This window comes from Scyliorhinus canicula, chromosome 10 (assembly GCF_902713615.1).
Source record: "Scyliorhinus canicula chromosome 10, sScyCan1.1, whole genome shotgun sequence".
Classification (NCBI taxonomy): domain Eukaryota; kingdom Metazoa; phylum Chordata; class Chondrichthyes; order Carcharhiniformes; family Scyliorhinidae; genus Scyliorhinus; species Scyliorhinus canicula.
Window position 1 is genome coordinate 185,838,963 of NC_052155.1, and position 27,540 is coordinate 185,866,502.

The window sequence follows — 27,540 nt, forward strand, 5'->3', positions numbered from 1 at the left end:
ACAGAGTCCCGCTCTCTTAATCACACCCCAGATAAAACAATAGACAAGTTTTAAACGAGCCAGACGCTGCAAGCCACTGTGTGAAGATTATCAAGCACAGCCAGGAATCTTTGCACTGGCTATGGGAGGGGGCGAGGGAGGGGAGTGGGGACTGAAGTTGGACAGCTCTTTCGGTGGGCTAGCACGCACACGACGGGCCGGATGGCCTCCTCCCTAGCTGCATTATTCAATGTGTGTGTGTGTTGGGGAGAGAGAGAGAAGCAGCCACTCAGATTGCACGCTCAGGTAAGCCTAGCATGGAATCATGGAAGGGAAAGGGACGGCCATTCGGTCCCTCCAGTGCGGTCTAACTCTTTGGAAGCGACACACACAGCTTTCAAAACGCGGCTGAGTTTGGTCCAGATGATGTTCACCAGCAGTTTTTGGGGAAGGATGCAGGGCTGAAATGTGTGTGTGTGTGTGTGTGTGTGTGCTGAATGTCTGCAGGGCAAACATGTCCAAAGTTTAGGGGCTACTTTCTGTGTGTGAGGACAAGTAAAGTGGCCGATTGAGCTTTCAAGGAGCTCTGATTGTAAGTCAGTGTGTGCCAGGGGGCGGGTTCAGACATCCCACCCCCACAGGAACCCCCCCTCCTCCTCCTCCCGAAACCCCACCGATTCATTATCAAGGGAGAAAAAAAAAGGTTAGGCTTGTTATAAAAGTCCGCGACACTTCCTCTGGGCTGCACTTGGAGTTAGAAAAAAATCAGCTCAGAAGTAGGAGAACCGACCCACCAAAAAAAAAAGGTTTGGCTTCTCCGAGAGTTTAGTTTAAGGGAACTTACGTTCACTTCAGTCAAACCTGGGGGGGCTGGCTGCATTTGCTGTAACGTGTACGAGATTCAATTGTGAATATATATTACTTTTTCGTTTGGTCAGGAACTTTTGGGACATTTTGAAATATTTAATTATTTATTGCTGGCTGTGAAGTCTGCAGTCACAGCGGGGGAATGTTCTTTATTTAACACCAAAAAAAAACTGCAATTGGAACTTTTTTTGGAAAGTTGGTGTGGTTTTGTTTTGGGGGTGGGAGGAGGTGTATGTTTGGAGAAGGAGGCTGCTTGATTTCTGCACAGGACTCCGGTCGGTTTGAAATCCCAAAGAGTCTTTTTCCCCTCTCCCTCCTGCTCTGATGCAAGTACATCATGAAGGCACTGACTTCAAAATCCTGAAGACTTGAACATTGAGAGCGATCAGACTTGTGGACCACACACACACACAGGGGGGTCCCAGTGAACTTTGAAATCCAGCAGAAAGAAGCAGCACAACTCCAAACCACGGATCAAAGGTAAGTCAAAACCTTTTTGTATTAACACGTTCACCCAGAGGAACTCGCCTTTAGTACTTTTAATTACAAGCAGAGGTTGGGGGTAGGTGAGGGTGATGATTGTGAATGTGAACTGTAATTCCAAGTGACTGATTTGGAAAGATTAATGCAAGAAATGAAAGAATCTCTTGTGTTGAAAACCTCCTCGTTTTATTTCAGTGAAGATTTGGATGAAGCTCTGGACAGATACTCTGACGGTTGTCTCTCACAGTGGACACATGTACCCAGGGGGTCACCATGCAGACCCCAGACTCTAAACCTTGCCCCGGAGGAAAGCACAGAAAGCGAGGACCCTGCTCCCAGCCCAATGCCCCCCCCCCCCCCCCCCCTCGCCCCATTAAACTGCATTTCTGGTGTGTTTTGGAGGGATTTGAAGATCACGTTACACAGGGATACAGCACAAGGCGTTTCCACACTGCCTTACACTGGAAACACAGATAATGCCTGCCTCTGTAACCCACAGCCTGCCACTTACACCTTTGATGTTAAAGAAACGGTGCGTTTTCAAACAAAATTTCTACGCTCAATTATTGACCAGCTTTCAGTCTAACTTTGAACTGAGAATTAATTTTCTTTGGGAGGGAGCCTGGGCTAATTATGCATGTTCCAGTTGGGAGTTTCTTGCCTGGCCTGGGGGTGGGGGTGAATGAGAAGGAGGTTGGGGAAGGCAGGTTTGTGCCAGTGGGTGTGGGGAGTGAGTGTGTCCTCTAGACCGTCTGCACTCTGGGCTGGAAGCCTCCAGACTGCAGCATGGGGAACTCCCCCCCCCCCCCTCCCTCTCCTCCCCCCACCCCTCCCTCCTCTCTCTGTCACAGCCCCAGCCCACGTCACTCCCAAAGATCCCATTGGCTGCAGAGGGATTTCCCCCTCGGGTTCGGGAGCTCCCCGGGAATGACGCGTGAGGAGCAGAGGATGGGAAGATTTAACAATGGATCTGGAAGATATCCACAACATGCTGCTGTAAAGCACCTGGTAATGATTCAGTACTGTGTGGGGGGAGCACATTCCCTCCTCCATTCCTGATTTCTGGAGTTAACTCAACTGATGCCAACTTGAAATGTCAGCAAGTGAAAGCAATCCTGACCAGGTATGGTGCCAACTTGCAGCCTGACCTCAGACTGTCCAGTCCCCCTGGCCAAACCCACCCTTGTGCATTGACAAACATCTGGGTCATCCTCAAATTAAATGTTTGGGCTCTTAATAGACAACACAAAGAAATCCCTGTGTCCGGGAAAAGCAGGATTGCAGAGCCCAGCTCAGTTAAACATTGCTGCAAATGTGCCCATCACACACACACACACACACACTCTCTGAATCGCGCCCTCTCCCCTTTTCTACCAGGGTGTGTGTGCGGAATATTCAGTCCTGAGTTTGCCTGGAGGTGTCTGCAAGTTGGTAAAAGATTTAAACGCACTGACTGACTAGCTGACAGGGACATGCCCAAAGGCCTGAATATTAACAATCACTGGGGATCCATTGAGTGGAATGTGCCCATGTCTTTTAACGTTTCCATCAAGGTTCCAGGCAGGAAATGATGGTTTCATTGGCCTGGCCGCAATGGGTTAAATATGATGGGTGAATTATATCTGTATTTAAAATGACAGCATTGTATTGCGATGGAGGTGGACTTGCTGTGGAATTCACTATAAGTTGCAACTGCAGCCAATGTTTATCTCCCCTCGCCATGGGGAGGGGGGGGGGGGGGGGCTCCCTCCCCAAATCCCACCCTCTTCCTTTATCCTGCTCTCCCTCAAAGGCCGAGTGGCTCTTTATTCATTGTCGACAGGGCAATTGCAATCTCCGTTTCTCCCACCGCAGGAGCTATTCTTCAATGGAGCTCAGAGCAGTCACTTGATTTCTAACTGGCTCCTTATCGGGAAGTGAAATTATGCGGGATCTGTGAATCCAGGGATTGTTTTAGCGAGCAGGGTATAGTGTCCTGATTGTTGCTCGGTTAGTTCAGTAAATCAGTTCCAGATGTAACCCCGAACTCCCCATCTGCAGGGTGGGACTCTCAGTGAAGTCAGGCTCGCTGCTTACCAGATGGACGTGATTAGCGTTAAGGCTGGCTTTGAATGTTATTAGAAACAAGTTCCTCTTAGCTTTAGTGCAGAGAGGAGCGATGATAACCTGTCCTACAATAACCATCTGCAATAAGAGACCTCAGCCGGGGTCATCTGGTTTCATTCTGTGGGGACAATCACACTCCTGTTCATCTCTCGTTCATCTGACTCCAAACTCCCTCCTCATGACATTCACAAAATCCATGGAACCCCCGACAGAACAGATGGAGGCCATTCGGCCCATTGAGTCTGCACCAACCCTCTGAACAAGCACCCTACCTAGACCCACTCTGTCGTAACCCCACCTAACCTGTACATCTTTAGACACTTAGGGGTAATTTAGCACAACCAATCCACCTTAATAATAATCTTTATTGTCACAAGTAGGCTTACATTAACACCGCACTGAAGTTACTGTGAAAAGCCCCTAGTCGACACATTCTGGCTCCTGTTCGGGTACACAGAGGGAGAATTCAGAATGTCCAATTCACCTAACAAGCACGTCTTTCGGGACTTGTGGGAGGAAACCGGAGCACCCGGAGGAAACCCACGCAGACGAGGGGAGAATGTGCAGACTCCGCGCAGACAGTGACCCGAGCCAGGAATCGAACCCGGTTTCCTGCCGCTGTAAAGCAACAGTGCGAACCCCTGTGCTGTTGTGCCACCCCTAACCTGCACATCTTTGTGACTATGGGAGGAAACCGGAGCACCTGGAGGAAACCCACAAAGACACGGGGACAACGTGCAGATTCCACACAGTCACCCAAGGTCGGAATCAAACCCCTGGTCTCTGGCGCTGTGAGACAGCAGTGCTAACCACTGTGCCACCCCACTATAAAAATATGGATGCTTCATGAATTTGCATGGCATTGGTAAGAAAGTAGTAAGACTTCTGGAACCACAAGGCCATCATTCAATCAACTGAGTTATCGAGGCGCTGGTCTCAGTTAGTGCCCCTTTGGAAAGATTTTCATTTATATAACACTGTTCACATCCCAAAGCCGTTGTAAGAGAAGCCAGCAACAGCAGCCAATTCACGCACAGCTTCCCAGAACAGTAACATGGTTTTAGTGATACTGGGTGAGGGATAACTATTGGGCAGAAGGCCAGAGGCGGCAACTCACCTGCTCTTCAAAATCGTGCCATAGAATCTTTGATGTCCATCCGAGAGGCCATTTTCCACAGTGCCACCCTCTCCCCCCAGCCTCCCTACCACACCCCCGCACCCACCGCCTCACTGAAATGTCAGCCCCAGCCTCTGGAGTGAGATTTTAGCCCACAACTTTCTGACATAGAGACCAAAGTGTTAACCATTGGGTCAGGGCTGATACAGCTACCGTTCATCAGAATGAGTGCCCAGGTCTGGAGGACTCTCCCTTTCTCCATATGTAAACTGTGCTGTATATTTTGTATACTGCGGGATCGATGTTTGACCAGGTCTTCAACTATTTGAAACCTAGACTACCAAGCAGGCAAACCCTCTTAAAAAGCTCAGCACTGGGTAATACCATGAGAAACAGGGGCAGAAGTAGACCATTCGGCCCATCGAGTTCAACTCCACTTTCCTGAACCGTACACACTTACACACTTAGCCACGGCTGTTGTTTCATGGAGAGAGTGTTCCGTTACATGATATTGTTACAGGAACCTTTGTGTTTAACCATGAAAAATAGGGCAGCACGGTGGCGCAGTGGGTTAGCCCTGCAGCCTCATGGCGCTGAGGTCCCAGGTTCGATCTCGGCTCTGGGTCACTGTCCGTGTGGAGTTTGCACATTTCATAGAATAGAACAGTACAGCACAGAACAGGCCCTTCGGCCCTCAATGTTGTGCCGAGCCATGATCACCCTACTCAAACCCACGTATCCACCCTATACCCGTAACCCAACAACCCCCCCTTAACCTTACTTTTATTAGGACACTACGGGCAATTTAGCATGGCCAATCCACCTAACCCGCACATCTTTGGACTGTGGGAGGAAACCGGAGCACCCGGAGGAAACCCACGCACACAGGGGGAGGACGTGCAGACTCCACACAGACAGTGACCCAGCCGGGAATCGAACCTGGGACCCTGGAGCTGTGAAGCATTTATGCTAACCACTATGCTACCCTGCTGCCAATTCTCCCCGTGTTTGCGTGGGTTTCACCCCCACAACTCAAAGATGTGCAGAGTAGGTGGATTGGCCACGCTAAATTGCCCCTTAATTGGAAAATATTAATTGGGTACTCTAAATTTATAAAAAAAAACAAAAAAAAAACCATGACAAATTTTGTTTCACATGTGACGTCATAGACTCTGCCTTGTCCTCTCCCTCAAATACCGAGCACATCACTTTAAGAACCTTTTTATTATGCGTTCGTTTATTAATAACAAGGAGCTTTGGATATTGAGTTTGGTGATGTATCAATCTGAATTATCAAATAGATCAAAAATGTTTGAACATACTCTATAGTTAGAACATGGAAAATTAAATGGAATGGCATGCACCAATCTTCAGACTGTCGTCTAGTTTTTGTACCTCGCTGACTTACTTCCGGGAACAGATCCATGCCAAACTATGCAAATATGAGTAAAAATGCAAGTTATATTTACACTTTAACAATCATTGTATTACAAGCAGAATAATCAAATTCCTTGCTCGAACAAAATTCTTATAGTTTCATTCATCTTTTTCATTAAAAAAAATATTTTCCAAAGATATTTGTTGGGGGCAGCACAGTGGTTAGCATTGCTGCCTACGGCACTGAGGACCCAGGTTTGAATCCCGGCCCTGGGTCACTGTCCGTGTGGAGTTTGCACATTCTCCCCGTGCCTGCGTGGGTCTCACCCCCACAACACAAAGATGCGCAGGGTAGGTGGATTGGCCACGCTAAATTGCCCCTTAATTGGAAAAAAATAATTGGGTAAGCTAAATTTATTTTTAAAAAGATATTTGTTTTGTGGGATAATGTGGCTTGCCAGCTTTACTAGCCCCAAGGGGTTTGATGGGGTCGATGCTGGATAGAGAGTTTAGAGCTACGGGATAATGGCTGGGCCACGCAGCACTGAGATGAGGAGAAATTTCTTCACTCAATGGGCTGTGAATCTTTAGAACTCTTCACCCCAGGGAGCTGTGGAAACTCTGTCATTTCCACTCTTCAAGTTGAACAATCTTTGGACACAAAGGGAGTTGAAGGACATGGGGATAGGGTGGAACGTTGGAGTTGGATAGAAGGTAGACCATGATGTGGAATAGGGTTGCAGAGCTAAATGGCCCACACCAGCTCCTATTCCACATGTTCTTAGACTTGCTCAAGTCTACATATTTCATGTGTGAGTTTAGGTAGTCAATATGACCAGAGTATTTAAACATGCAGTGACCCAACCTGTCCTTCTGCGAATCATAGAATCACTGCAATGCACAAGGAGGCCATTCGGCCCATCAGGCCTGCACCGACCCTCCGAAAGAGCACCCTACCCCAGCCCAAACCTCCACCCTACCCCCACAACCCCATAATCCCACCTAACCTTTTGAACACTTTTTAAAATTTAGAGTACCCAATTCTTTTTTTCCAATTAAGGGGCAATTTAGCGTGCCCAATTCACCTACCCTACACCGTTCTGTTGTGGGGGTGAAACCCATGCAGACAGGGGGAGAATGTGCAAACTCCACACAGACAGTGAACCAGAGCTGGGTTCGAACCCAGGTCCTTGGCGCCAAGAGGCAGCAGTGCTAACCACTGCGCTATCGTGTCACCTTTTGGACACTAAGGGCAATTTAACATTCAATCCACATAACCTACACACCGTTTGGACTGTGGGAAGAAACCGGAGCACCCGGAGATAACGCACACAGACACGGGGAGAATGTGCAAATTCCACACAGCCACCTAAGGTCGGAATCTAGCCCGGGTCCCCGGTGCTGTGAGGCAGCAGTGCTAACCACTGTGCCACTCACCACGGCATACCCCACTTTTAATGAGGGCAGTGTGGGATGGAGGAGGGAGGAAATCATTTCATGGTGATCAGAACTGAGGAAATGATTTGGTTTCCCCCTCTGGGATCCAGAATACTGCTTACCTGACCCTCTTGATCGACTCACTCAGTCAGCATTGACAGCAAATTGAAGCCAAAACATCCTTTCTGACCTACACGGACCCAGGTACTGATCTTAGTCTGTAAGGAGCCTGGGACCTGTTCTATTCATTTTTCAGAATCCAAAAATAGGGGGCTGGAATCTCCCAAAACGGGACTATGTCCCCACGCCGACATAATAACGCTGGAGCTTTACTCCAGAGATTCCTGTTAAAAGGTACTGCTAATTCTATGCCCTGCAGGTGGCTAGCAGGGACCCAGAGTAAATCTCACAGCTCTAGCTGCGGATATGGGCCCCCGCACCTCTGGTTTTGGAGTCCGTGCATGTGCAGGGCGGCGCCCTACAGCTGCCGCGCCAAGCTCCATGGCTGACTTGGAGCCCGTCGCAAAAAATTAGACCCCCTGGTCGGGCGCGCGCCCGAGCATCTAACTGCGCACAAGCACTCCCTGGCCGCCTATAAGACCCACCCCGGTGTCCGATCCCCCTGCCCCCCCACCAGGGTGGCCGTGGACTGAGTCTGCAGCCGCCACGCGAGCATCCTGACAGGCGATAGATGGTTAGAACCACATTGTTGGGAACTCGCCCGGTCGGGAGCGGAGGATCGCTGGGCGGGCCTCTGTCGATGAGCCCCCAGCTGCACGTCATACTCCGCGATCACGCCGATTCTCAGGTCCCAGAGAATCGCCAGGCCCGATTTCGGCGTGAAAGTGGATTCTCCGCCCCCTGTGCCGAACGCGATTTCGACGTGGGGCTGCGGAGAATCCAACCCAGGGGCTATAAATAAGACGGGTACTAATATATCCAATCAGGAATTCAAGAGTAACTTCTTCACACAGAAAAGTGGTGGGAACATGGAGCTCACTATCACAGAGAGCAGTCGAGGTGAACAGTATCGATGCAATTAAGGGTAAGCTGGATAAACAAGCGAGAGAAAGGGATACAAGGATATGCTGACAGGATGAGATGAATATGGGTGAGATCAGACTCATGTGCAACATAAACAAGAGTGTGAAGCAGCCGGGTGCTGTGAATTGGATGTAATTAGTTGGTCTTATTCAATCGTTAAGTAGTGCGAGAGAGAAGCTCAAAGGCTGGGGAGGCAATTGAACAACTCATCTTGAGGGCCATAAAATATAAATAATGTCGGACAGAAAGAAATGCTCCATTAAACAAGTGAATGGAGAGGTTCTGAACTCCACTTGCTGATGCTCTCATTTATTGGCAGTTCTTCAATCCACTGTCTGCTTCCATTTCCTTTTGGGAATGGCAGCCTCTCCTGTTAACCCTACAACATTTATTAAACTTCATCATTTGCAGACCTCCCTGACAAGATTTCTCAATAAATTAAGATCACCCGTAGGCCCTTTCAGCTTGGTGTCAGCCATGACATACACTCCCGTTGACTTTTAACGGTGCAATCTACGCTGAGGCATCTCAGCTGTGGCTCTGACTCTGAAGGCTCGGAGTTCAAGTCCCATTCCAGGACCAAAGTGCGACAACCCCTGCTTGATGCTTCATTGCTGTCTTTTAGATGTGACGTTAAACTGCAACCCAGTCATCCCCCTCGGGTGGGAATAAGCAATTCCCTGACACCATTTTGAAGAAGAGCAGGAGAGAGTTCTCCCCAGGGCCCCGGCCAATATTTATCCCCCGACCAACAACACAAAAGACGGGTTATCTTCTCACGATCGCAGCACGGTGGCCTAGTGGTTAGCACAACCGCCTCACGGCGCTGAGGTCCCAGGTTTGATCCCGGCTCTGGGTCACTGTCCGTGTGGAGTTTGCACATTCTCCCCGTGTCTGCGTGGGTTTCGCCCCCACAACCCAAAAATGTGCAGAGTAGGTGGATTGGCCATGCTAAATTGCCCCTTAATTGGAAAAAATAATTGGGTAATCTAAATTAAAAAAAAAAAAATCTTCTCACGATCACATTTCTGCCATGGGAGCTTTCTGTGCACAAAATGGCTGCCTCATTTCCTACATTAGGATTTTTTTAATTTTTAAAAAACGTTTCCCAATTAAGGAGCATTTATTTATTTATTTTATACATTGAGAGTGCCCAATTATTATTTTCCAAATGAAGGGGCAATTTAGTGCGGCCAATCCAACTACCTGCACACCTTTGGGTTGTGAGACCCATGTAGACACCGGAAGAATGTGCAAACTCCTTACGGAGAGTGACCCGGGGCGGGGATCGAACCCGGGTCCCCAGCGCCGTGAGGCAGTAGTGCTAACCACTGCGCCACCGGGCCGCCATTTCCTCCATTATAACGATGGCTCTTCAAAAAAAAACAAAGAACCTCATTGGCCGCAAAGCACTTGGTGACAACCAGTGGTTATGAAAGGTTCTATATAAATGCAAGTCTTCTTTGACGGGTGTGTTATCAAACCAAATGTGACACTGAGCCCCATCAAGAGATATTAAAATGGTGATAAGAAAGAGGGAAGGTGTTTAAGGAGCATCTTAAAGGGGGAGAGGGAGGTGAAGAGGTTTAAGGAGTAAAATACGGAGCTCATGAAAAGGAAAACAGTGGTTCAATGAGCTATTGATTCCTCGGGATAAGATTTCACTTAGATTTTATCAAGTCTTTACCCTCTGAACTTTCCCCAACTGAATATAAGATTATTGATCATTATTTTTGGAAATTCGATAGTGGAAACGGCTGCTCCTGTACAGGATGAAGCCAACGCTCAGCGTGATTAATCTTCTCCCATTCACCAAGAGGTCAGGGAGACTAGAGACTCACGGTTGGGAGTAACACACTCCCATGTTCGCAACCATGAAGGGGTTTTCTTTTTTCATCAACAAATGGGAGTGCAAAGGGCAGTGCTGGAGGAGAGGCCTGGCCGCCAGATGGGGGCGATGACATTTCAACGCGAGCCATCCCCAAGGCAGAGATTGAATAAACAATCCGAGGGAGGGGGGGAGTTGGTGGGGAGGAAAGGAAGAGTGGCAAATGAAATGTTTGCCTAAATGTAGCTTCTGTCAAATAATGGAGTGCAGAGCCCCCATCTGTTAGGTGGGATGGGGGGGAGGTGGGTTAATGAGACATAATCCATTCTGCTGCTTTGATTGGCCCAGTTATAAACTGCGGAAAATTAATTGACCAGTTTGCTAAAAAAAAATTAAGCATCTTCATATCATATTTCTAATATTTAATATTTCAGGGTTCTCACTGTTGCAAAGGAAATAATTAAAAACCCTGAACAAGAATGGTCTGGATTAGTTTTGCAATGTGTAGGGTTATTCACTGCAAGCACAGCTGTGAGATTTCATTATTTAATAAGATTCAGTTTGCATGAAGTGCAATAGTAAAGATGTTAGAATCAGTGCTTGAACCGATGACCATGAAGAGGGCGGTATAGCATCAGCATTGATTGAGTAGGCAACACTCTCACCGTGAAAGTTGTGGGGCCCAAGTCCCATTGCAGAGGTGTGATGACAAACGCTACCCTGTTGGAGGCGCTGTCTTTTGGATCAGATGCGGAGCTGAGGCCCCGTCTGACTTCTTGGGTGAATTCAAAAGATCCCACAGCAGAATTTCAAAGAAGTTGCATGGGAACATCTCTTCGGTGTCCTGGTACCTATCTCTTAATCGACACCCAAAAAACATGATCTGGTCATTATCCCATTGCTTCTAGTGGGATCTTGCTGTGCACAAATTGGTTGTCACATTTTCTATGTCACAACACTGACGCCACTCTAAAAATACTTCACTGGCTGCAAAGGACTCTGAGACATCCAGAGAGCTTTGAAAGGTGTTATACAAATGTTGCTAAAAGTTGGGGCATACGCCTGGAGAGGGACTGGATCTGATTCTGGAGTGAAGTGGTATAAAGGTGCATTCTTGAGGCTGGTAGCTGCAGTTCCACGTTCCAGCCCCACGGTACTGTACCATAGAACATAGAACAGTACAGCACAGAACAGGCCCTTCGGCCCTCAATGTTGTGCCGAGCCATGATCACCCTATCTGTTCCGATGGCTTGGATGCTGCCCGATTGCAACATCCAATCATCCTGCCCAAGATGCCCATCTACACACGAGCCCTTTTAATATGGAGCCAAAGTGGGTAGAAGGAGTTGACTACAAATCAGCCATGATCTTAATCAATTGTAGGATAGGCTTGAAATGCTGAATGACCTGCTCGTTTGTGTGGGCAGAGAGTCGAGTGTTGCGAGGCAGGGGTGAGAAGTGACAGAGAGTGTCCCATTCTCCAAACAATTAAATTGAAGGTCAAATGTGGCTGAAAGGGTATGCAGGATCTAGCACTGCACAAATCCGAGGCATTGGATATGGACTGCTCTCCACCTATCATTCCTCTGCGCTTGCTGACTTGCATTCTTTCCAAATCTGGCAATGCCACAATTTTAAAATCCTCTGTTTTCAAATCCCTCCGTGGCCCTGCATCTCCTTATGTCTGTAAACTCTTCGAGCCCCTTCAAGGTATCCACCCTCCTCCAGTTCAGACCAATTTCCATCGCTCCCTCATTGGTGACCATGCCTTCAGCTACCTGGAATCCCGGAATTCCTTCCCTAAAACTCTCCGCCTTAAAACCTGCTTCCTTGACAAAACTTGTGCTCACATCTCCCCTTGCAGCTCAGATTGTTAAATTTTAGTGAGATAATCACTCCCGTGCAGCGTTTGGGAACATTTGGTTACGTAGGCAGGTGGCGCACAAACACAGGTGGAACCATCAACAGTTTCACACCTGATGGGATGAGTGCAAAATGAGAATGACTGAGAATATTATGGAGTGTGCAAAGTGAATGCATACACTCATCAGACCCGCTCAACCAGGGGGAGGAATGCATACAATTTTCTCCCTGATGCAGGAGCTTTCCTGCAGGGTCATGAGGAGAGGAGTGACAATGTGAATTAATGAATAGCATGTCTTGAAAAGTCATTTCTTTCAATAAAACAGGGTGAGCATTAATTACCCAGCCAATAGCGGGGCTCCTTCCAAAGGGCCTCTGGGTCTGTTTGAAAATGTTCAACCCTGTGCGGGGGTGATGTGGGGGGGGGGGGGGGGGGTGTGCTGTTAATAATGCGCAGTTCTGGATTAAGTGGAACAGGTGAATGGAATGCAGAGGTTCAAGAATGCAACTTGCTACTTTCTCTCGGGCAATTAAGGACCGGGTCTTGCCAATGATGTCCATGCGCCCTGAAATAACAAAAAAAAAACACAATTGTTTGCAACTTTGAAATGAAAATTGCTTATTGTCACAAGTAGGCTTCAAATGAAGTTACTGTGAAAAGCCCCTCGACGCCACATTCCGGCGCCTGTTCGGGGAGGCTGGTACGGGAATTGAACCGTGCTGCTTGCCTGCTTTGGCCAGCGATTTACCCTGTGCTAAACCAACCCACAGACCCCATGCATTAACCATTTATGTCCCATGCATAAACCTTTGCATACACGTCTGGGGTTATGGGGGCAGGCGTAGGCCATTCAGCCCCTCGAGCCTGACCCACCATTCAATGAGACCATGGATGATCTGTCGCCCAACTCCATCTACCTGCCTGTGACCCATATCCCTGAATATCTTTGCTTTTAACAAATTTTAACAAAAATTTGATCTATCTCGGGTTTAAAATTAACAACTGTTGTTTACTGCATAGCTTACAGCACAACAACAAAAATATTGCATTTATACGGTGCCTGGTAAAAATCCACCAACGCACTTCACAAATGCGTTATCAGAATAAAATTGACATCGAGTTACGTTATGAGATGTTAGGACAGGTGACGAGAAACCTGGTTAGAGAGGTCGCGAAAGATTGCCGGAAAAATTGTCCGAACACAGCTGGGCAGCACGGTAGCATGGTGGTTAGCATCAATGCTTCACAGCTCCAGGGTCCCAGGTTCGATTCCCGGCTGGGTCACTGTCTGTGCGGAGTCTGCACGTCCTCCCCGTGTGTGCGTGGGTTTCCTCCGGGTGCTCCGGTTTCCTCCCACAGTCCAAAGATGTGCGGGTTAGGTGGATTGGCCATGATAAATTGCCCTTAGTGTCCTAAAAAGTAAGGTTCAGGGGGGGGGGTTGATGGGTTACGGGTTTAGGGTGGATAAGTGGGTTTGAGTAGGGTGATCATTGCTCGGCACAACATCGAGGGCCGAAGGGCCTGTTCTGTGCGGTACTGTTCTATAACTCTAGAACAGGATTGAACGGTTGTCCTGGAAACATATTCCCAGAAATGGATGACATGCGTACAAGACGTCTACCAGTTTAATACCGAAACCTTTTCATAAAAAGAAAACTTAGTGTGTGTGTGAGCCGACAGAAGGAGCACTGTCCCTCGGAAGGTTAACATAAACAGAGTCAAATGGAAAATCAAACACAAGAGCACGAAGTGTAATAAATATACACGTCCAGACGTGGGATTGCTTCAGATTGCTGCTGCTCTCTGACACTAATTCCTCTTCACTCCTCAGCTCATTGATTCTGGGAGGGGAACAAAAATAACACTTTGCTCTTCCTGTCTCGTTTACTGCTCGTGGATGGATAGCTTGTCATCAGGGTCTGCCTTGCCTCTCATGCTGGTAAACCAAGACATTCTCTGAATTTCTTGGCTCGGCTGTCACAGCCTGCACCCACGGTTATTGCTAAAGGAGAAATATCAGAGGGAGAGGAAGGCCATTCGGCCCCTCGGGCTTGTTCCTTCATTCATTTAGATCGTGGCTGACCTGCCTTCAACTCTTAATTCCCCATACCTAATAAAAAACTCAATTGTGTGTCCCCCCCCCCCTTTCTGAGGGAGAGAATCCCAGATTTCCACTCACTGTGTGAAGAAGTACTTCCTGACATCGCCCCCAGAATGACCTGCCTCAATTTTGAAGGTTCTGCCCGTTCCCTCAGACTCCCCCTATCAGAGGAAATAGTTCCTTTCTGCCTATGCCTTTAACCATCTTAAAACATAACTCAGTTGGAGACTTGGGCGACACGGTGCCACAGTGGTTAGCACTGCTGCCTCACGGCGCCGAAGACCTGGGATCGAACCCCGGCCCCGGGTCACCGTCTGTGCGGAGTCTGCACGTTTCCTCCCCCCATTTTTTGCGTGGGTTTCCTCCCACAGACCAAAGATATGCAGGTTAGGTGGATTGGCCGTGCTAAATAGCCCCTTAGTGTCCAAAAAGGTTATAGGTGGGGTTACTGGGATATGGGGATATGGTGGAGGCGTGGGCTTAAGTAGGGTGCTCTTTCCAAGAGCCGGTGCAGACTCAATGGGCCGAATGGCCTCCTTCTACAGTGTAAATTCTATGATTCTATGGTTAGCACTGCTGCCTCACAGCGCCGAGGACCCGGGTTCGACCCCGGCTCGATTCTGGTTCGATTCGGGTTCGATTCTGGGTCACTGTCCGTGTGGAGTCTGCACATTCCCCCCGTGTCCGCGTGGGTTTCGCTCCCACAACCCAAAGATGTGCAGGGTAGGTAAATTGCCCCTTAATTGTTGAATAAATAACTGGTCACTTTAAACTTATTTAATAAAAACATTCGAGACTCAAGGAAATGCACAAACCTGCACAACCTTGAGTATTTTAACCCTTTCAGTCCCACTGAGACGTCCGGTGCGAGATTAAGCAACAATTTGAGCTGACGATATGATAGCAGGAACAGGGTACAATGTAGAAAGACCTCCAGCGAATCCATTAAAACATTGTGCAGATGAATGAATCTGGCAAAGCTCGCAGCAACTGGACAGGTAAAGATAAAGTTAGCCTTTGACTGTTGCATGGAGTGTTTAATCAATAACATTTTAATTTCCAAAGAACTACATATTCAGTTTCTTTTTCTCTCCCTGTGTTTTGTGATGTTACAGATGTGTTGCAAAAACCTGACCTCCATCCTGCGGATTGTGGGGACAACGCTATTTGGTCTTGCTCTTCTGCTGGGGATTGCAGCGGCCTATATCGTAGGGTATCAGTTCATAGCCACAGACAATTACTACTTTTCCTTTGGACTGTACGGAGCAATCCTAGCCCTGCACCTCCTCATTCAAAGCCTCTTTGCGTTCCTGGAACATCGGAAAATGAAGCGTTCCTTGGAAACCCCCATTAAATTGAACAAGTCGGTGGCTCTGTGCATCGCAGCCTTCCAAGAGGACCCGGATTACCTGAGGAAGTGTTTGCTGTCGGTCAAGAGGCTAACGTACCCGGGAATGAACGTCATCATGGTCATCGATGGCAACAGCGAGGACGATCTGTACATGATGGACATATTCGGCGAGATCATGGGGAGGGAGCGGTCGGCCAGCTACGTGTGGAAGAGCAACTTCCACGAGAAGGGCCCGGGCGAGAGTGACGAGGCCCACGGGGAGAGCATGCAATATCTCACCAGGCTGATCAGGTCCAACAAGAGCGTGTGCGTCATGCAGAAGTGGGGAGGTAAACGAGAAGTGATGTACACGGCGTTCAAGGCTCTCGGACGCACTGTGGATTACGTGCAAGTAAGACTCTTGAGACAGTTCCAAGTCAAGTAGAGAAATCAGGGAACAATTCAATAAATGTTGTGCTGGAAAAGGAGTCCTATAATAATATACAAATGTTCCAATACAACCTCTTGTGTCCCGTTAGGCAAATGTTTGAAGAAAAAAGCACTGCCCTTGTAGTTTAGTGAATAATGCACTGAAACAAATTGTGCTGATGATAAAGAAAAGGTTAATATTTTATATACCAGGGCAGCACGGTGGCCTAGTGGTTAGCACAACCGCCTCACGGCGCTGAGGTCCCAGGTTCGATCCCGGCTCTGGGTCACTGTCCGTGTGGAGTTTGCACATTCTCCCCGTGTCTGCGTGGGTTTCGCCCCCACAACCCAAAAATGTGCAGAGTAGGTGGATTGGCCACGCTAAATTGCCCCTTAATTGGAAAAATAATTGGGTAATCTAAATTTATAAAAAAAAAAAAAAAAAATATTTTATATACCAAACACATTAGCCTGTGGGGCCCAGCACTGTTCCAAATAAATGATAATTAATAGAGGTCATTTAAATGAACTATATCATGTCATGGGTGGGGTTACTGGGTTACGGGGATAGGTTGGAGGTGTGGGCTTAAATGGGCTGCTCGTTCCAAGGGCCGGTGCAGACTAGATGGGCCGAATGGCCTCCTTCTGCACTGTAGATTCTATGATGTAAACCCCACAGAAAATGTTTCTGTGAGAATTCTATCACTTGCCTCAGGAAAGAAACCTGGTAAATTCCATGCCAATCTTCCGAGATGTGGGCTGTTGCCCACTGGTCTCTACCATGATAGTTGTCACTGATTGGAATAACCTTCCTTCTAACTTCCTCACACGGAGATTGCACCCAGCTTCAGAGAGCGAGGGATCTGCATTAGCCTGGATGATACATTCCCCTCTCGCATTGTGTTACAGCTCCGAGCAGATAGCTGTTCTTCCCTGTCGTTCCTGTCCAATAGGAGTTGTTGGACGGGGAACAGGAATGCAAACCGGGCTCATTCTTCACCTCCACTAACCCACCGACTCTTTGTTGGTCTGGGAGTGAAATCAGCTAACTAGGTATGGGCAGCATGGAACACAAGTGGATAGCACTGTGGCTTCACAGCTCCAGGATCCCAGGTTCGATTCCCGGCTTGGGTCACTGTCTGTGCGGAGTCTGCACATCCTCCCCGTGTCTGCGTGGGTTTCCTCCGGGTGCTCCAGTTTCCTCCCACAGTCCAAAGATGTGCAGGTTAGGTGCATTGGCCAAGGTAAATTGCCCTGAGTGACCAAAAAGGTTAGGAGGGGTTGTTGGGTTACGGGGATAGGGTGGAAGTGAGGGCTTAAGTGGGTCGGTGCAGACTCGATGGGCTGAATGGACTCTTTCTGCACTGTATGTTCTATGATTGGGGATCAATGCTGGGATATTTGGCAACACATTTACCAGCAGGAAGTATCAACATATGTTTGGTTATAAAGCTGTAATTAAAAAAACAGTTAGCTGAAGTTTGTTTCTTTTGGAATTGTGCAACTGGCTTTGAGCCTGTAATCAAGGCCAACAATGTGATCAGGTTCTCACAGGTATCAGCTTTCATATCACATAGAGGTGCCACCAGGGAAACAGGCCCAATCATCCGTGGTCCACATGAGCCTCTTCTCCACCCCCTTTTCATCTCACCCAACCACCATATCCTTCTATTCCTTTCTCCGTCATATGTTCATCCAGTTTCCCTTTGAATGTACCCCGTGTTATTCAGCCACCCTCTGTGTGAGCGAGTTCCACATTCTCACCACTCTCTGGGTAAATACATTTCTCCTGAATTCCTCTTTGGGTTATTAGTGATTATCTTAATGGTGCTACCTTTGAACTTGTCCTCAAGTGGGAAATACCTCCCCCACCCCCCCCCCCCCCCCACCCTACCAGAGTCTTGAATCATCGTTAACAACCTCAGCTTTCTATTTTCTGGCGAATGGAGCCACATTGCATTTCAGCCTCTCTGGGTGGGTGCAGCCTCTCAGTTGTTTCACTGTACAACAATACGCTAGTTGCTGAATTCCCTGGAAAACAGCTAGAAACTATCGCTTGGCAATAAGTAACTATTCTCTGGACGTTCGGATTTTCACTTCCCGCCGGCAGCGCATCTCCGCCTGTTGGTTTCCCGATGGGTGTGGGATGACTTCAATGGGAAATCCCATTGGCAATGGCGGGGGGTGGCGGGGGGTGGGGGGGGGGGGGGGGGGAAGAATTCCAGGGCAGCGAATTGCTCGCTGCCGAGAAACAGGCAGCTGGGGGAGACTCCCGCCCAACTTCACAGCTCTTTATCCTTTCGTGGGGTTGGCATCATCAACGGCTATCCATCAGGACCAGCGGGTGGGCACGAACGTGGACCCGACGCCGAACAAATAATATTCTCCGATCTGCTTTCGAAATAATCAGGTGATCTTGAGGGGCTCGGAGAAACATTGCAAACCATTCAGCCTCCTCATCCAGTCTTCGTGACAACATGTGAAAGCCCGTAATTATAGAGCTGCCTTCTAATCATTCCCAAGCGTCCATTAATTTCTGTACTGCCACTAAGAGGTTGTTCGGGCAATCGGGTCAGGACCTGCAACTCAGCAATTCTGTGAAAGCAAATTGTGCTAGAAGGACGCATTGCCACGATTATAGTGCTGTCATCAAAGGTGTGAAGGCTACCCAATTGCTATTGCAACATGGTCCTCACAATGTATAGATTTCATTGTATGCCTTTGTGGCATCTGATTTATGAAATTTATTGGGAGAACTGCAAGTATTGAATTGTCGGAATGGTTACAGCACAGATGGTTGCCGTTGACGCATTAAACTGTGTCGATTCTCTACTCGAGAAATTCCTCTCCCGTGCCCCTTTCCCTGGAGCCCTGCACATGTCTCCCTTTAGTTGCTTATCCAATTCCCTTCTGAAAGCCACGGTTGATTTTGCCCCTCCAGCACATTCCCAGCTCGCGCCCTCTGATTTGTAAAAAATCATTGTTGGTTCTTTCGCGAATCACCTTTAATTGGTGTCCTCTGGTGCTCAATCCACCTGCCAATGAGACCAATATTTACCCTGCCCAGATCCTTCATTATTTTGAATACTCCTCTTCAAATCAACCTCAACATTCCCTTTTCTCCGGAGACCAGCCCCACGTTTCTCCAACCTGTCTGCAGAACTGAAGTCCCGCATCCCTGGGACCATTCTTTCCTGCACCCTCTCTAAAGCCTCCACATCCTTCCTACAGAGCCATGCCCAGAGTTGGACACAATGCTCCAGTTCAGGCCAAGCTAGTGTTTTATAGGCTGTTTCCTTTTTCGCAAAAATATAAAAGATCCTCAACAAAAGTATATCTGGGTCTTGGAGGATTTCCAAAGTGATCTGAATATTTTCCCTTCCAGCTTTCACATACAGGGAGTAAAATTCACACTTCCTCGACAAAAATAAAATTTCTGCTTGTACCGTCGTGAGTAAAGTGATTTCAGCTTTGCTGATCTACAGTGAATTACAACAGAGACATGTGCAAGATATTTGATGTAGCATGATTCTTCCTGCGCTAATGGGTTCCAGGTTGACCCTGTCAGCAGCTGATGTAGTGCGACATGGTCAGATTGAAGGCTTAATTTTAGCAGCAATTGATCTGTCAATGGTTTTCAGACTGAAATATCTCTGCAGAACCAATTTTCAGTGTTCAAGATGAACAGAATTAATCCAGTTTCCTCGCACCAAACCACAGGTCTCCAGACCATTTCATTTAGATTTACCCCTAAGCCCCCCCTCCCCCAAGAAAGACTTCTGAAGCTTGTCTGATGAGTACATAAGCCCAATAGACCAGGAATGTCTCAAGTGTTCCATCCCTGGTCTGTTTTGCATTAGGCACAAGTTTGGAGTCTAATGGGACACGCCCCACTTGCCTGGATGAGAGCAGCTCCAACAACACTCGAGAAGCTCCACACCATCCAGGACAAAGCAGCCCCGCTTGACTGGCACCCCACCCATCCACCACCTGCAACATTCACTCCGTCCAACGCCGATTCACAATAGCAGCCGTGTGTACCATTTACAAGATGCACTGCAGCAACTCACCAAGGCTCCTTCGACAGCACCTTCCAAACCCGTGACCACTACCACCTCGAAGGACAAGGGCAGCAGATGCCTGGGGAGCACCACCGCCTGCAAACCACTCACCACCCTGACGTGGAACAATATCGGCCGTTCCATCAATACCACTGGGTCAAAGTCCTGAAACACCCTCCCTAACAGCACTGTGTGTGTACCTACACCACACGGACTGAGCAGCGGTTCAGGGAAGGTGGCTCACCACCACCGTCTCGAGGGGCAATTAGAGATGGGCAATAAATGCTGGCCCAGCCAGCGATGCCGTCATTCAGTGAATGACTAGGGAAAGAAGGGCTGCCAGTGTTAATCGCCATTCTGTTAGTGTCTGTTTCTGCGAGCGGGCATGCACAGGACCAGTGACGCTCTTTGTGGATGAATAGCTTCCCAGCAGTCATGAATAAAAGCCATGACACAAGATGCTCGTGAGGTGCTATATTGACAATCCCCAATGCATTACATTCCTGACCTTAGAGATGTTTTATTCAGATCTTTCTGGAGTAGTATATTCTAAACCATAAGCAGCGGGGCACCAGGAGATCCCGCGGCTGACCCACGGTAAGCTGCCTCACTCCGCCAAGAATCACACTGCGGGGCGGCCAGAGAGACGCGCCCATAGATTCTGACTTGTCCACTGAGTTTGCAAGAAGGGAAACAGTGCAGCTTGACAGTGGAGTCTTAGCAAAATTCAGCAAAGCAAAGTAGAGGTTTAGAGTCACAACGTTTACAGCATGAAAACAGGTTCTTTGGCTCAACTTGTCCATGCCACCTAATTTTACCACGAAGCTAGTCCCAATTGCCCGTATTTGGCCCATATCCCTCTATACCCATCTTTGTACCCACCTCTACTACTGCGGGTCCAATTTCAAAATATTAACAGATCTAGGCAAAACAAATTAACTTATTGGGAACATTTGAAAAACCACCATTTGATACGGAAGATTACGAATGTTGTAATTTGTACCTCTATGTGTTAGTTAACAATTCTCCCACTCAAAGAGGGGTGATGGGGCATGGAACTGTCCTGGGTGAATTTACAAAATGGATAAATATTTCATCTCAGTTACCATAAGATGTAGGAGCAGAATTAGGCCATTCGGCCCATTAAGTCTGCTCCACCATTCAATCATGGCTGATATGTTTCTCATCCCCACTCTCCTGCCTTCTCCCCATAATCCCTGATCCCCAATGAGATCCAACTGTCTGGACAACCTCTCCCAACCCTTGCAAACCTCACTCAGTAGATTATTCACAAGAATACTAAATGTAAAAGAACAACAATTTACGCTGCAAGGGAAGAGAGTGCGGATTGGCTGGCAAGTAGAGGTAGAGGTATTGGTAGAGGTGTTGCCATGGAGAATACACCAGATAACTGATGACTGAAAGATACATGCCAAACTTTGTTTGAACGCAAACCGAGGGCAGCACGGTGGCGCAGTGGGTTAGCACTGCTGCTTCATGGCACCGAGGTCCCAGGTGCGATTCTGGGTCACTGTCCGTGTGGAATTTGCACATTCTCCCTGTGCTTGCCTGGGTTTCGCCCCCCACAACCCACAAAAATGTGCAGGCTAGGTGGATTGGCCGCGCTAAATTGCCCCTTAATCGGAAAAAATGAATTGGGTGCGCGAAATTAAAATAAAAACTCAAACCAGATGGGTTGGCTCTGATATGTCAAGGCATTGCCCTGGAAAATGAACCATAACTATTTTGTTTAACTGAAACGGGCGCAATGTGTGCACATGTTCTTTCTGCACACGCTTTGACGACATGGATCGTTTTTCAGCAATACTCAAGTTCTATACTACCAAACAATCATATGTAAATTATATTATTACGACCAATCATGTCAGATGCTTGTTGGATCACTGAAGGGAGGTCTGAGTGAAGCATTCTGACCGGTAGAGAACAGTACAGACCCGTATAGACCAGTACATACCATTTCAGACCAGTATGGATCAGTACAGACCAATATAGACCAGCTTGTTCCTGTGCTGTAGACTGATTTTATAGCAGAGTAATAGGATGCACTTTTCTGTGCTTTTAAATGTTTAACACAGCTGCATTCCTTTTGTCAGGTTTGTGATTCTGATACAATGCTGGATCCCGCTGCCACTGTGGAGATGGTCAAAATTCTGGAGGAGGACCCAATGGTTGGAGGGGTTGGTGGTGATGTCCAGGTACAGTGCCCGAGGCCTCGGCTATTTCTTGGAACCGGTCTTTGTACATTGAGGAAAGTTTGTAAATAGCATCTGGAGTGAGTGGGTAAACTGCAGAGGTCATTGCAGAGGAGGATGTAAGGAAGGTGGAACAGCCTCTTTATTGAACATTGGACCCCTGAGAGAATTTAATTACCCAGCATTCAGGAGAATCTGGAACTCGGGGTGGGGTCACTGTTTAAAAATAAGGGTTGTCCATTTAGGACGGAGCTGAGGAGAAATCATTCCTCTCAGAGAGTCGTGAGTCTCGGGAACTTTCCCCCTCAAAAGGCGGTGGAAGCAGAGTCTTTGAATATTGTTAAGGCAGAGCCGGATAGGCTGTTGATTAACGAGGGGGTGAAAGGTCATCGTGGATAAGCAAGAATGTAGGGTTGAGGTTACAATCAAATCAGCCACGGTGATGCAGCGGCGAGGTGATGCACGGCGCCGAGGTTCCAGGTTCGATCCCGGCTCTGGGTCACTGTCTGTGTGGAGTTTGCACGTTCTCCTCGTGTCTGCGTGAGTTTCGCCCTCACAACCCAAAGAAAAGCGGGGCAAGTGAATTGGCCACGCTAAATTGTCCCTTCATTGGAAAAAAGAATTTGATACTCTAAATTTATAATTTTAAAAAATAGTTTGAAATGAGTTGATACTGACTCAAGTGTGCTGTTTGGACTCAACTGCCTGCAGTTAATTAATGGCCATAATTATGTGTTGCTCCTGGTGCTGGTTTGGATGCTTAATTGAGCCACAATAATTGCTGAAAGCAGAAAACACAAATGTTAAATAGATACAGATGATTAAAAGGAAAAGTGTTGGAATGGAAGAGGAGGTGGGAGGAGAGAAATCGGTTCAGCTTCAGGTAAGGCTCAAGGGGCACATTTCCACCCACAGCGAGCTGTTGCCAAGGCCGATGGGCTGTGGGCTATGCTCAGGCTGCAGTGCATCATCACTGAGCCAGTCCTGTAGCTCCGGTCGTTTCCTTCGGCACAGAAGGTACAGGCAGCCCTTTGTAAACTTGCTGAACCGTTTTTATCAATCACTGGTTACACCTCCGCTGGAGTATTGTATCTAATTCTGATGTCATGGCAAAGAAATGATTCTGAAAATTATTGCACATTGTAACCCAGGTGGTTCAATAAAATCTCACATATCCTGATTATAAGAACATAATAAGAACGAGGAGCTGGAGAGGCCCTCTGGCCCCTCGAGCCTGCGCCACCATTCAATAAATGAAAATGAAAATCGCTTATTGTCACGAGTAGGCTTCAGTGAAGTTACTGTGAAAAGCCCCTAGTCGCCACATTCCGGCACCTGTCCAGGGAGGCTGGTACGGGAATCGAACCGTGCTGCTGGCCTGCTTGGTCTGCTTTAAAAGCCAGCGATTTAGCCTGGTGAGCTAAACCAGCCCCAATAAGATCATGGCTGATCTTTTTCATGACTCAGCTCCACTTACCCTTAATTCCTTTACTGTTTTGTGCGGCACGGTGGTGCAGTGGTTAGCACTACTGCCTCAGGGCGCCGAGGTCCCAGGTTCGATCCCGGCCCTGGGTCACTGTCAGTGAGGAGTTTGCACATTCTCCCCGTGTCTGCGTGGGTCTCGCCCCCACAACCCAAAGATGTGCAGGGTAGGTGGATTGGCCACGCTAAATTGCCCCTTAATTGGACAAACATAATTGGATACTCTAAATTTTTTTTTTTTTAAACATTCAACGAGGTAGCCTCAACTGCTTCACCGGGCAGAAAATTCCACAGATTTACAACCCTTGGGTGAAGAAGTTCCTCCTCAGCTCAGTCCTAAATCTGCTCCCCCCCTTATTTTGAGGCAATGCCTCCTAGTTTTAGTTTCACCTGCCAGTGGAAACATGTAGTCGGATGCATGGTGGCGCAGTGGTTAGCGTTGTCTGTGTAGAGTTTGCACATTCTCCCCGTGTTTGCGTGGGTTTCACCCCCACAACCCAAAGATGTGCAGGGTAGGTGGATTGGCCACGCTGAATTGATCCTTAATTGGAATCATTTTTTAAAAAAAGGATGTTACCAGGAATGAGGGACTTCAGTTATGGAGAGAGACTGCAGACACTGGGATTGTTCTCCTCCGAGCAGAGAAGGTTAAGGGGGAGATTTAGTAGAGGCGGTCAAAATAGTGAAGGGTTTTGCTGGAGTACGTAAGGAGAATTTCCATGATCGGAGAGTCGGTAACCTGACAAATACATAGAACATAGATCATTACAGCGCAGTACAGGCCCTTCGGCCCCCAATGTTGCTACGCCCCCTCGTGCTAGCCATCACCATCCGAGGAAAATGGCTCTCACTGTCCACCCTATCTCATCCTCTGATCAACTTGTATGCCTCAATTAAGTCACCTCTTAACCTTCTTCCTCTGAAACAACACATTTAAGATAATTGACAAAAGGAGCAGAGAGGAGGTGAGATTTTTTAATGCACAAGTGGCGGTGATCTGGAAGGCGTGCCTGAAAGGGCGGTGGAAGCAGAGTAAATAAATTTTAAAAATACATTTAGAGCACCCAATTTAGCGTGGCCAATCCACCTACCCTGCACATCTTTGGGTTGTGGGGGTGAGACCCACGCAGACACGGGGGGGGGGAATGTGCAAACTCCACACGGGCAGTGACCCGGGATCGACCCCGGGTTCTCGGCACTGTGAGGCAGCAGTGCTAACCACTGAGCCACTGTGCCGCCCCAGCAGATCCAATAATAACTCTCAAGAAAGAATTGGATAAATGCTCAGAGAAAAAAGTGCAGGTGAGGAAACAGGAGGGTGGGGGGGGGGGGGGGGGGGGGGAATAAGATCGGACGGCTCCTTCTAACAGTCAGCTACGTGGCTTGTCGACTGAGAAGACAAGACCCCAACAGGTGTTGTCCTCCAGATGTGCCAGCACCTACCGATGTGGGTGGTGACGTCCTGGGTACAGCCAGTCGGGTATGATTACCTCACCGTGCTTTCTTAGTGCTTCTGAAAACGAGCCTTATCGCCATTGATGGGAGCGGAACATCCCTTAGTCTGGTTATTATTTACATAATGTTAGCCAGCCTTTTCGATATGTTGTCCCAAAAAACAGGTATTCCCCACCCTCCCTATCTTTCTATCATAGAATTTACAGTGCAGAAGGAGGCCATTCGGCCCATTGTGTCTGCACCGGCTCTTGGAAAGAGCACCCTACCTAAGGTCAACACCTCCACCGTATCCCCATAATCCAGTAACCCCACCCAACACTAAGGGCAATTTTGGACACTAAGGGCAATTTTTATCATGGCCAATCCCCCTAACCTGCACATCTTTGGACTGTGGGAGGAAACCGGAGCATCCGGAGGAAACCCACGCACACACGGGGAGGATGTGCTGACTCCGCACAGACAGTGTCCCAAGCCGGAATCGAACCTGGGACTCTGGAGCTGTGAAGCAATTGTGCTATCCACAATGCTACCGTGCTGCCCCAGCCGTGTTTCATTGGATCGTTTTAGACCTATTAACATGTGTTTCTCTTCATCAATTGACAGATTCTCAACAAATATGACTCCTGGATTTCATTCCTCAGCAGCGTCAGGTATTGGATGGCGTTCAACATCGAACGAGCCTGTCAATCCTATTTTGGCTGCGTGCAGTGCATTAGTGGCCCCTTAGGGATGTACAGGAATGACTTGCTCCACGACTTTATGGAGGACTGGTACAATCAGGAGTTCCTGGGCTCGCAGTGCAGCTTCGGGGATGACAGACACTTGACGAACCGCGTCCTGAGCCTCGGGTATGCCACAAAATACACAGCCAGATCCAAGTGCTTGACTGAAACCCCAACGCAGTACCTGAGGTGGTTGAACCAGCAGACCCGCTGGAGTAAGTCCTATTTCAGGGAATGGCTGTACAATGCCCTGTGGTTCCACAAGCATCACTTGTGGATGACGTACGAAGCGGTAATCACTGGATTCTTCCCCTTCTTCCTCATCGCCACCGTCATCCAACTTTTTTACCGGGGTCGGATTTGGAATATTCTCCTGTTTCTCCTCACCGTCCAGTTGGTGGGTCTCATCAAGTCTTCCTTTGCCAGCTGCCTGAGGGGTAACATTGTGATGATCTTCATGTCTCTCTATTCAGTGCTCTACATGTCCAGCTTGCTGCCGGCCAAGATGTTTGCAATCGCTACCATAAACAAAGCGGGCTGGGGGACGTCGGGGCGGAAGACCATCGTAGTGAACTTCATTGGGCTGATCCCGGTCTCGGTGTGGTTCAGCATACTTCTGGGGGGGGTCATGTACACGATCTACAATGAGACCCGGGATCCCTTCTCTGACTCAGAGCAGACCGTCCTGATCGTCGGGGCAATCCTCTACGCCTGCTACTGGGTCTTGTTGTTAACTCTGTACGTTGTGCTGATCACCAAGTGCTGCAGGCGGAGGAGCGAGCAGCAGTACGACATGGTGCTTGATGTATGATGTTTACATGTGCCTGTATCATTATTATTGACACATTACAAAATCTGGAGTTTCTGGTGGCATTAACGGATGGTTGTTGCCAAAGGATATGAATCATTGCTGCTATCACTTCAAAAAAAATGCAATAAGAGTTCATACGGTTATGCCAAAGAAACTAATAATGTTTTTGATCTGCCGTTGCAATTCATGCTGAAGGAACCAATCTGTGTGGAACAATTGTTGACCGTTTCGATGTCTGCACTTTTTCTTCCCTTTCATGGGCAAAATGCTTGACGGTGTCTTGGAATACCTCACCGGCAGTGCTTGTGGATAGCGAGGTGAATTTAACATTCGAACGCTTGACACAATTATCTCGCCCACACCTTTATTCGACCTCAGCGGATACCTTCTCCAACCAAGCCATACTGACTGTGTGAAAGTAACTGGACCCCAGCTTAACTTCCTCATTCACAGCTACTGGCTTCCAGCGCCGAGAGTTTGACTCTTATTTTTCAACAAAAAAAAAATGTTTTTTGGAACATTGGCTGAGACTGTAGTGTTTGTGTAAGTTTACCTATATTTGTATTTACATGGGAAACAGCTGACAGAATTCTGCCTAGCTAAACGATTGTTCATTCCATTCTTTTTTAAAACAAGCAAACCAAAGATTTATTGCCATTATTAAACTTTTCCTTAAGTGACTTTATGTGAATACGTAAATGAAAATGTGAATTGTTGCAACAGCTGACTTTAGACCAATGACAATTTTAACGTACTGCAATAAGCAATGTCCAGGGTCAACTATGGGCCTCGGGTCAAGAGGCAAAGAGGAACTGGAGAACATATTTTCCAGGT

General features: G+C 47.9%; 1 protein-coding gene across 1 annotated transcript; it reads left to right on the forward strand.

Moving 5' to 3' along the window:
• Positions 1–718: 718 nt before the first annotated feature.
• Positions 719–27,540, forward strand: has2 (hyaluronan synthase 2). Its single transcript, XM_038810326.1, has 4 exons — positions 719–1,326; positions 15,319–15,945; positions 22,138–22,239; positions 25,777–27,540. Exons 2-4 carry the CDS (start codon positions 15,319–15,321, stop codon positions 26,704–26,706), a joined length of 1,659 nt encoding a protein of 552 aa, XP_038666254.1. The 5' UTR covers positions 719–1,326; the 3' UTR covers positions 26,707–27,540.

Excerpts from the sequence above, each read along its gene's own strand:
- has2 (XM_038810326.1), top strand. The coding sequence starts at position 15,319 with ATGTGTTGCAAAAACCTGACCTCCATCCTGCGGATTGTGGGGACAACG. Across the intron at positions 15,946-22,137 it reads GCACTGTGGATTACGTGCAA|GTTTGTGATTCTGATACAAT; the intron begins GTAAGACTCTTG and ends TCCTTTTGTCAG. Across the intron at positions 22,240-25,776 it reads GGGTTGGTGGTGATGTCCAG|ATTCTCAACAAATATGACTC; the intron begins GTACAGTGCCCG and ends ATCAATTGACAG.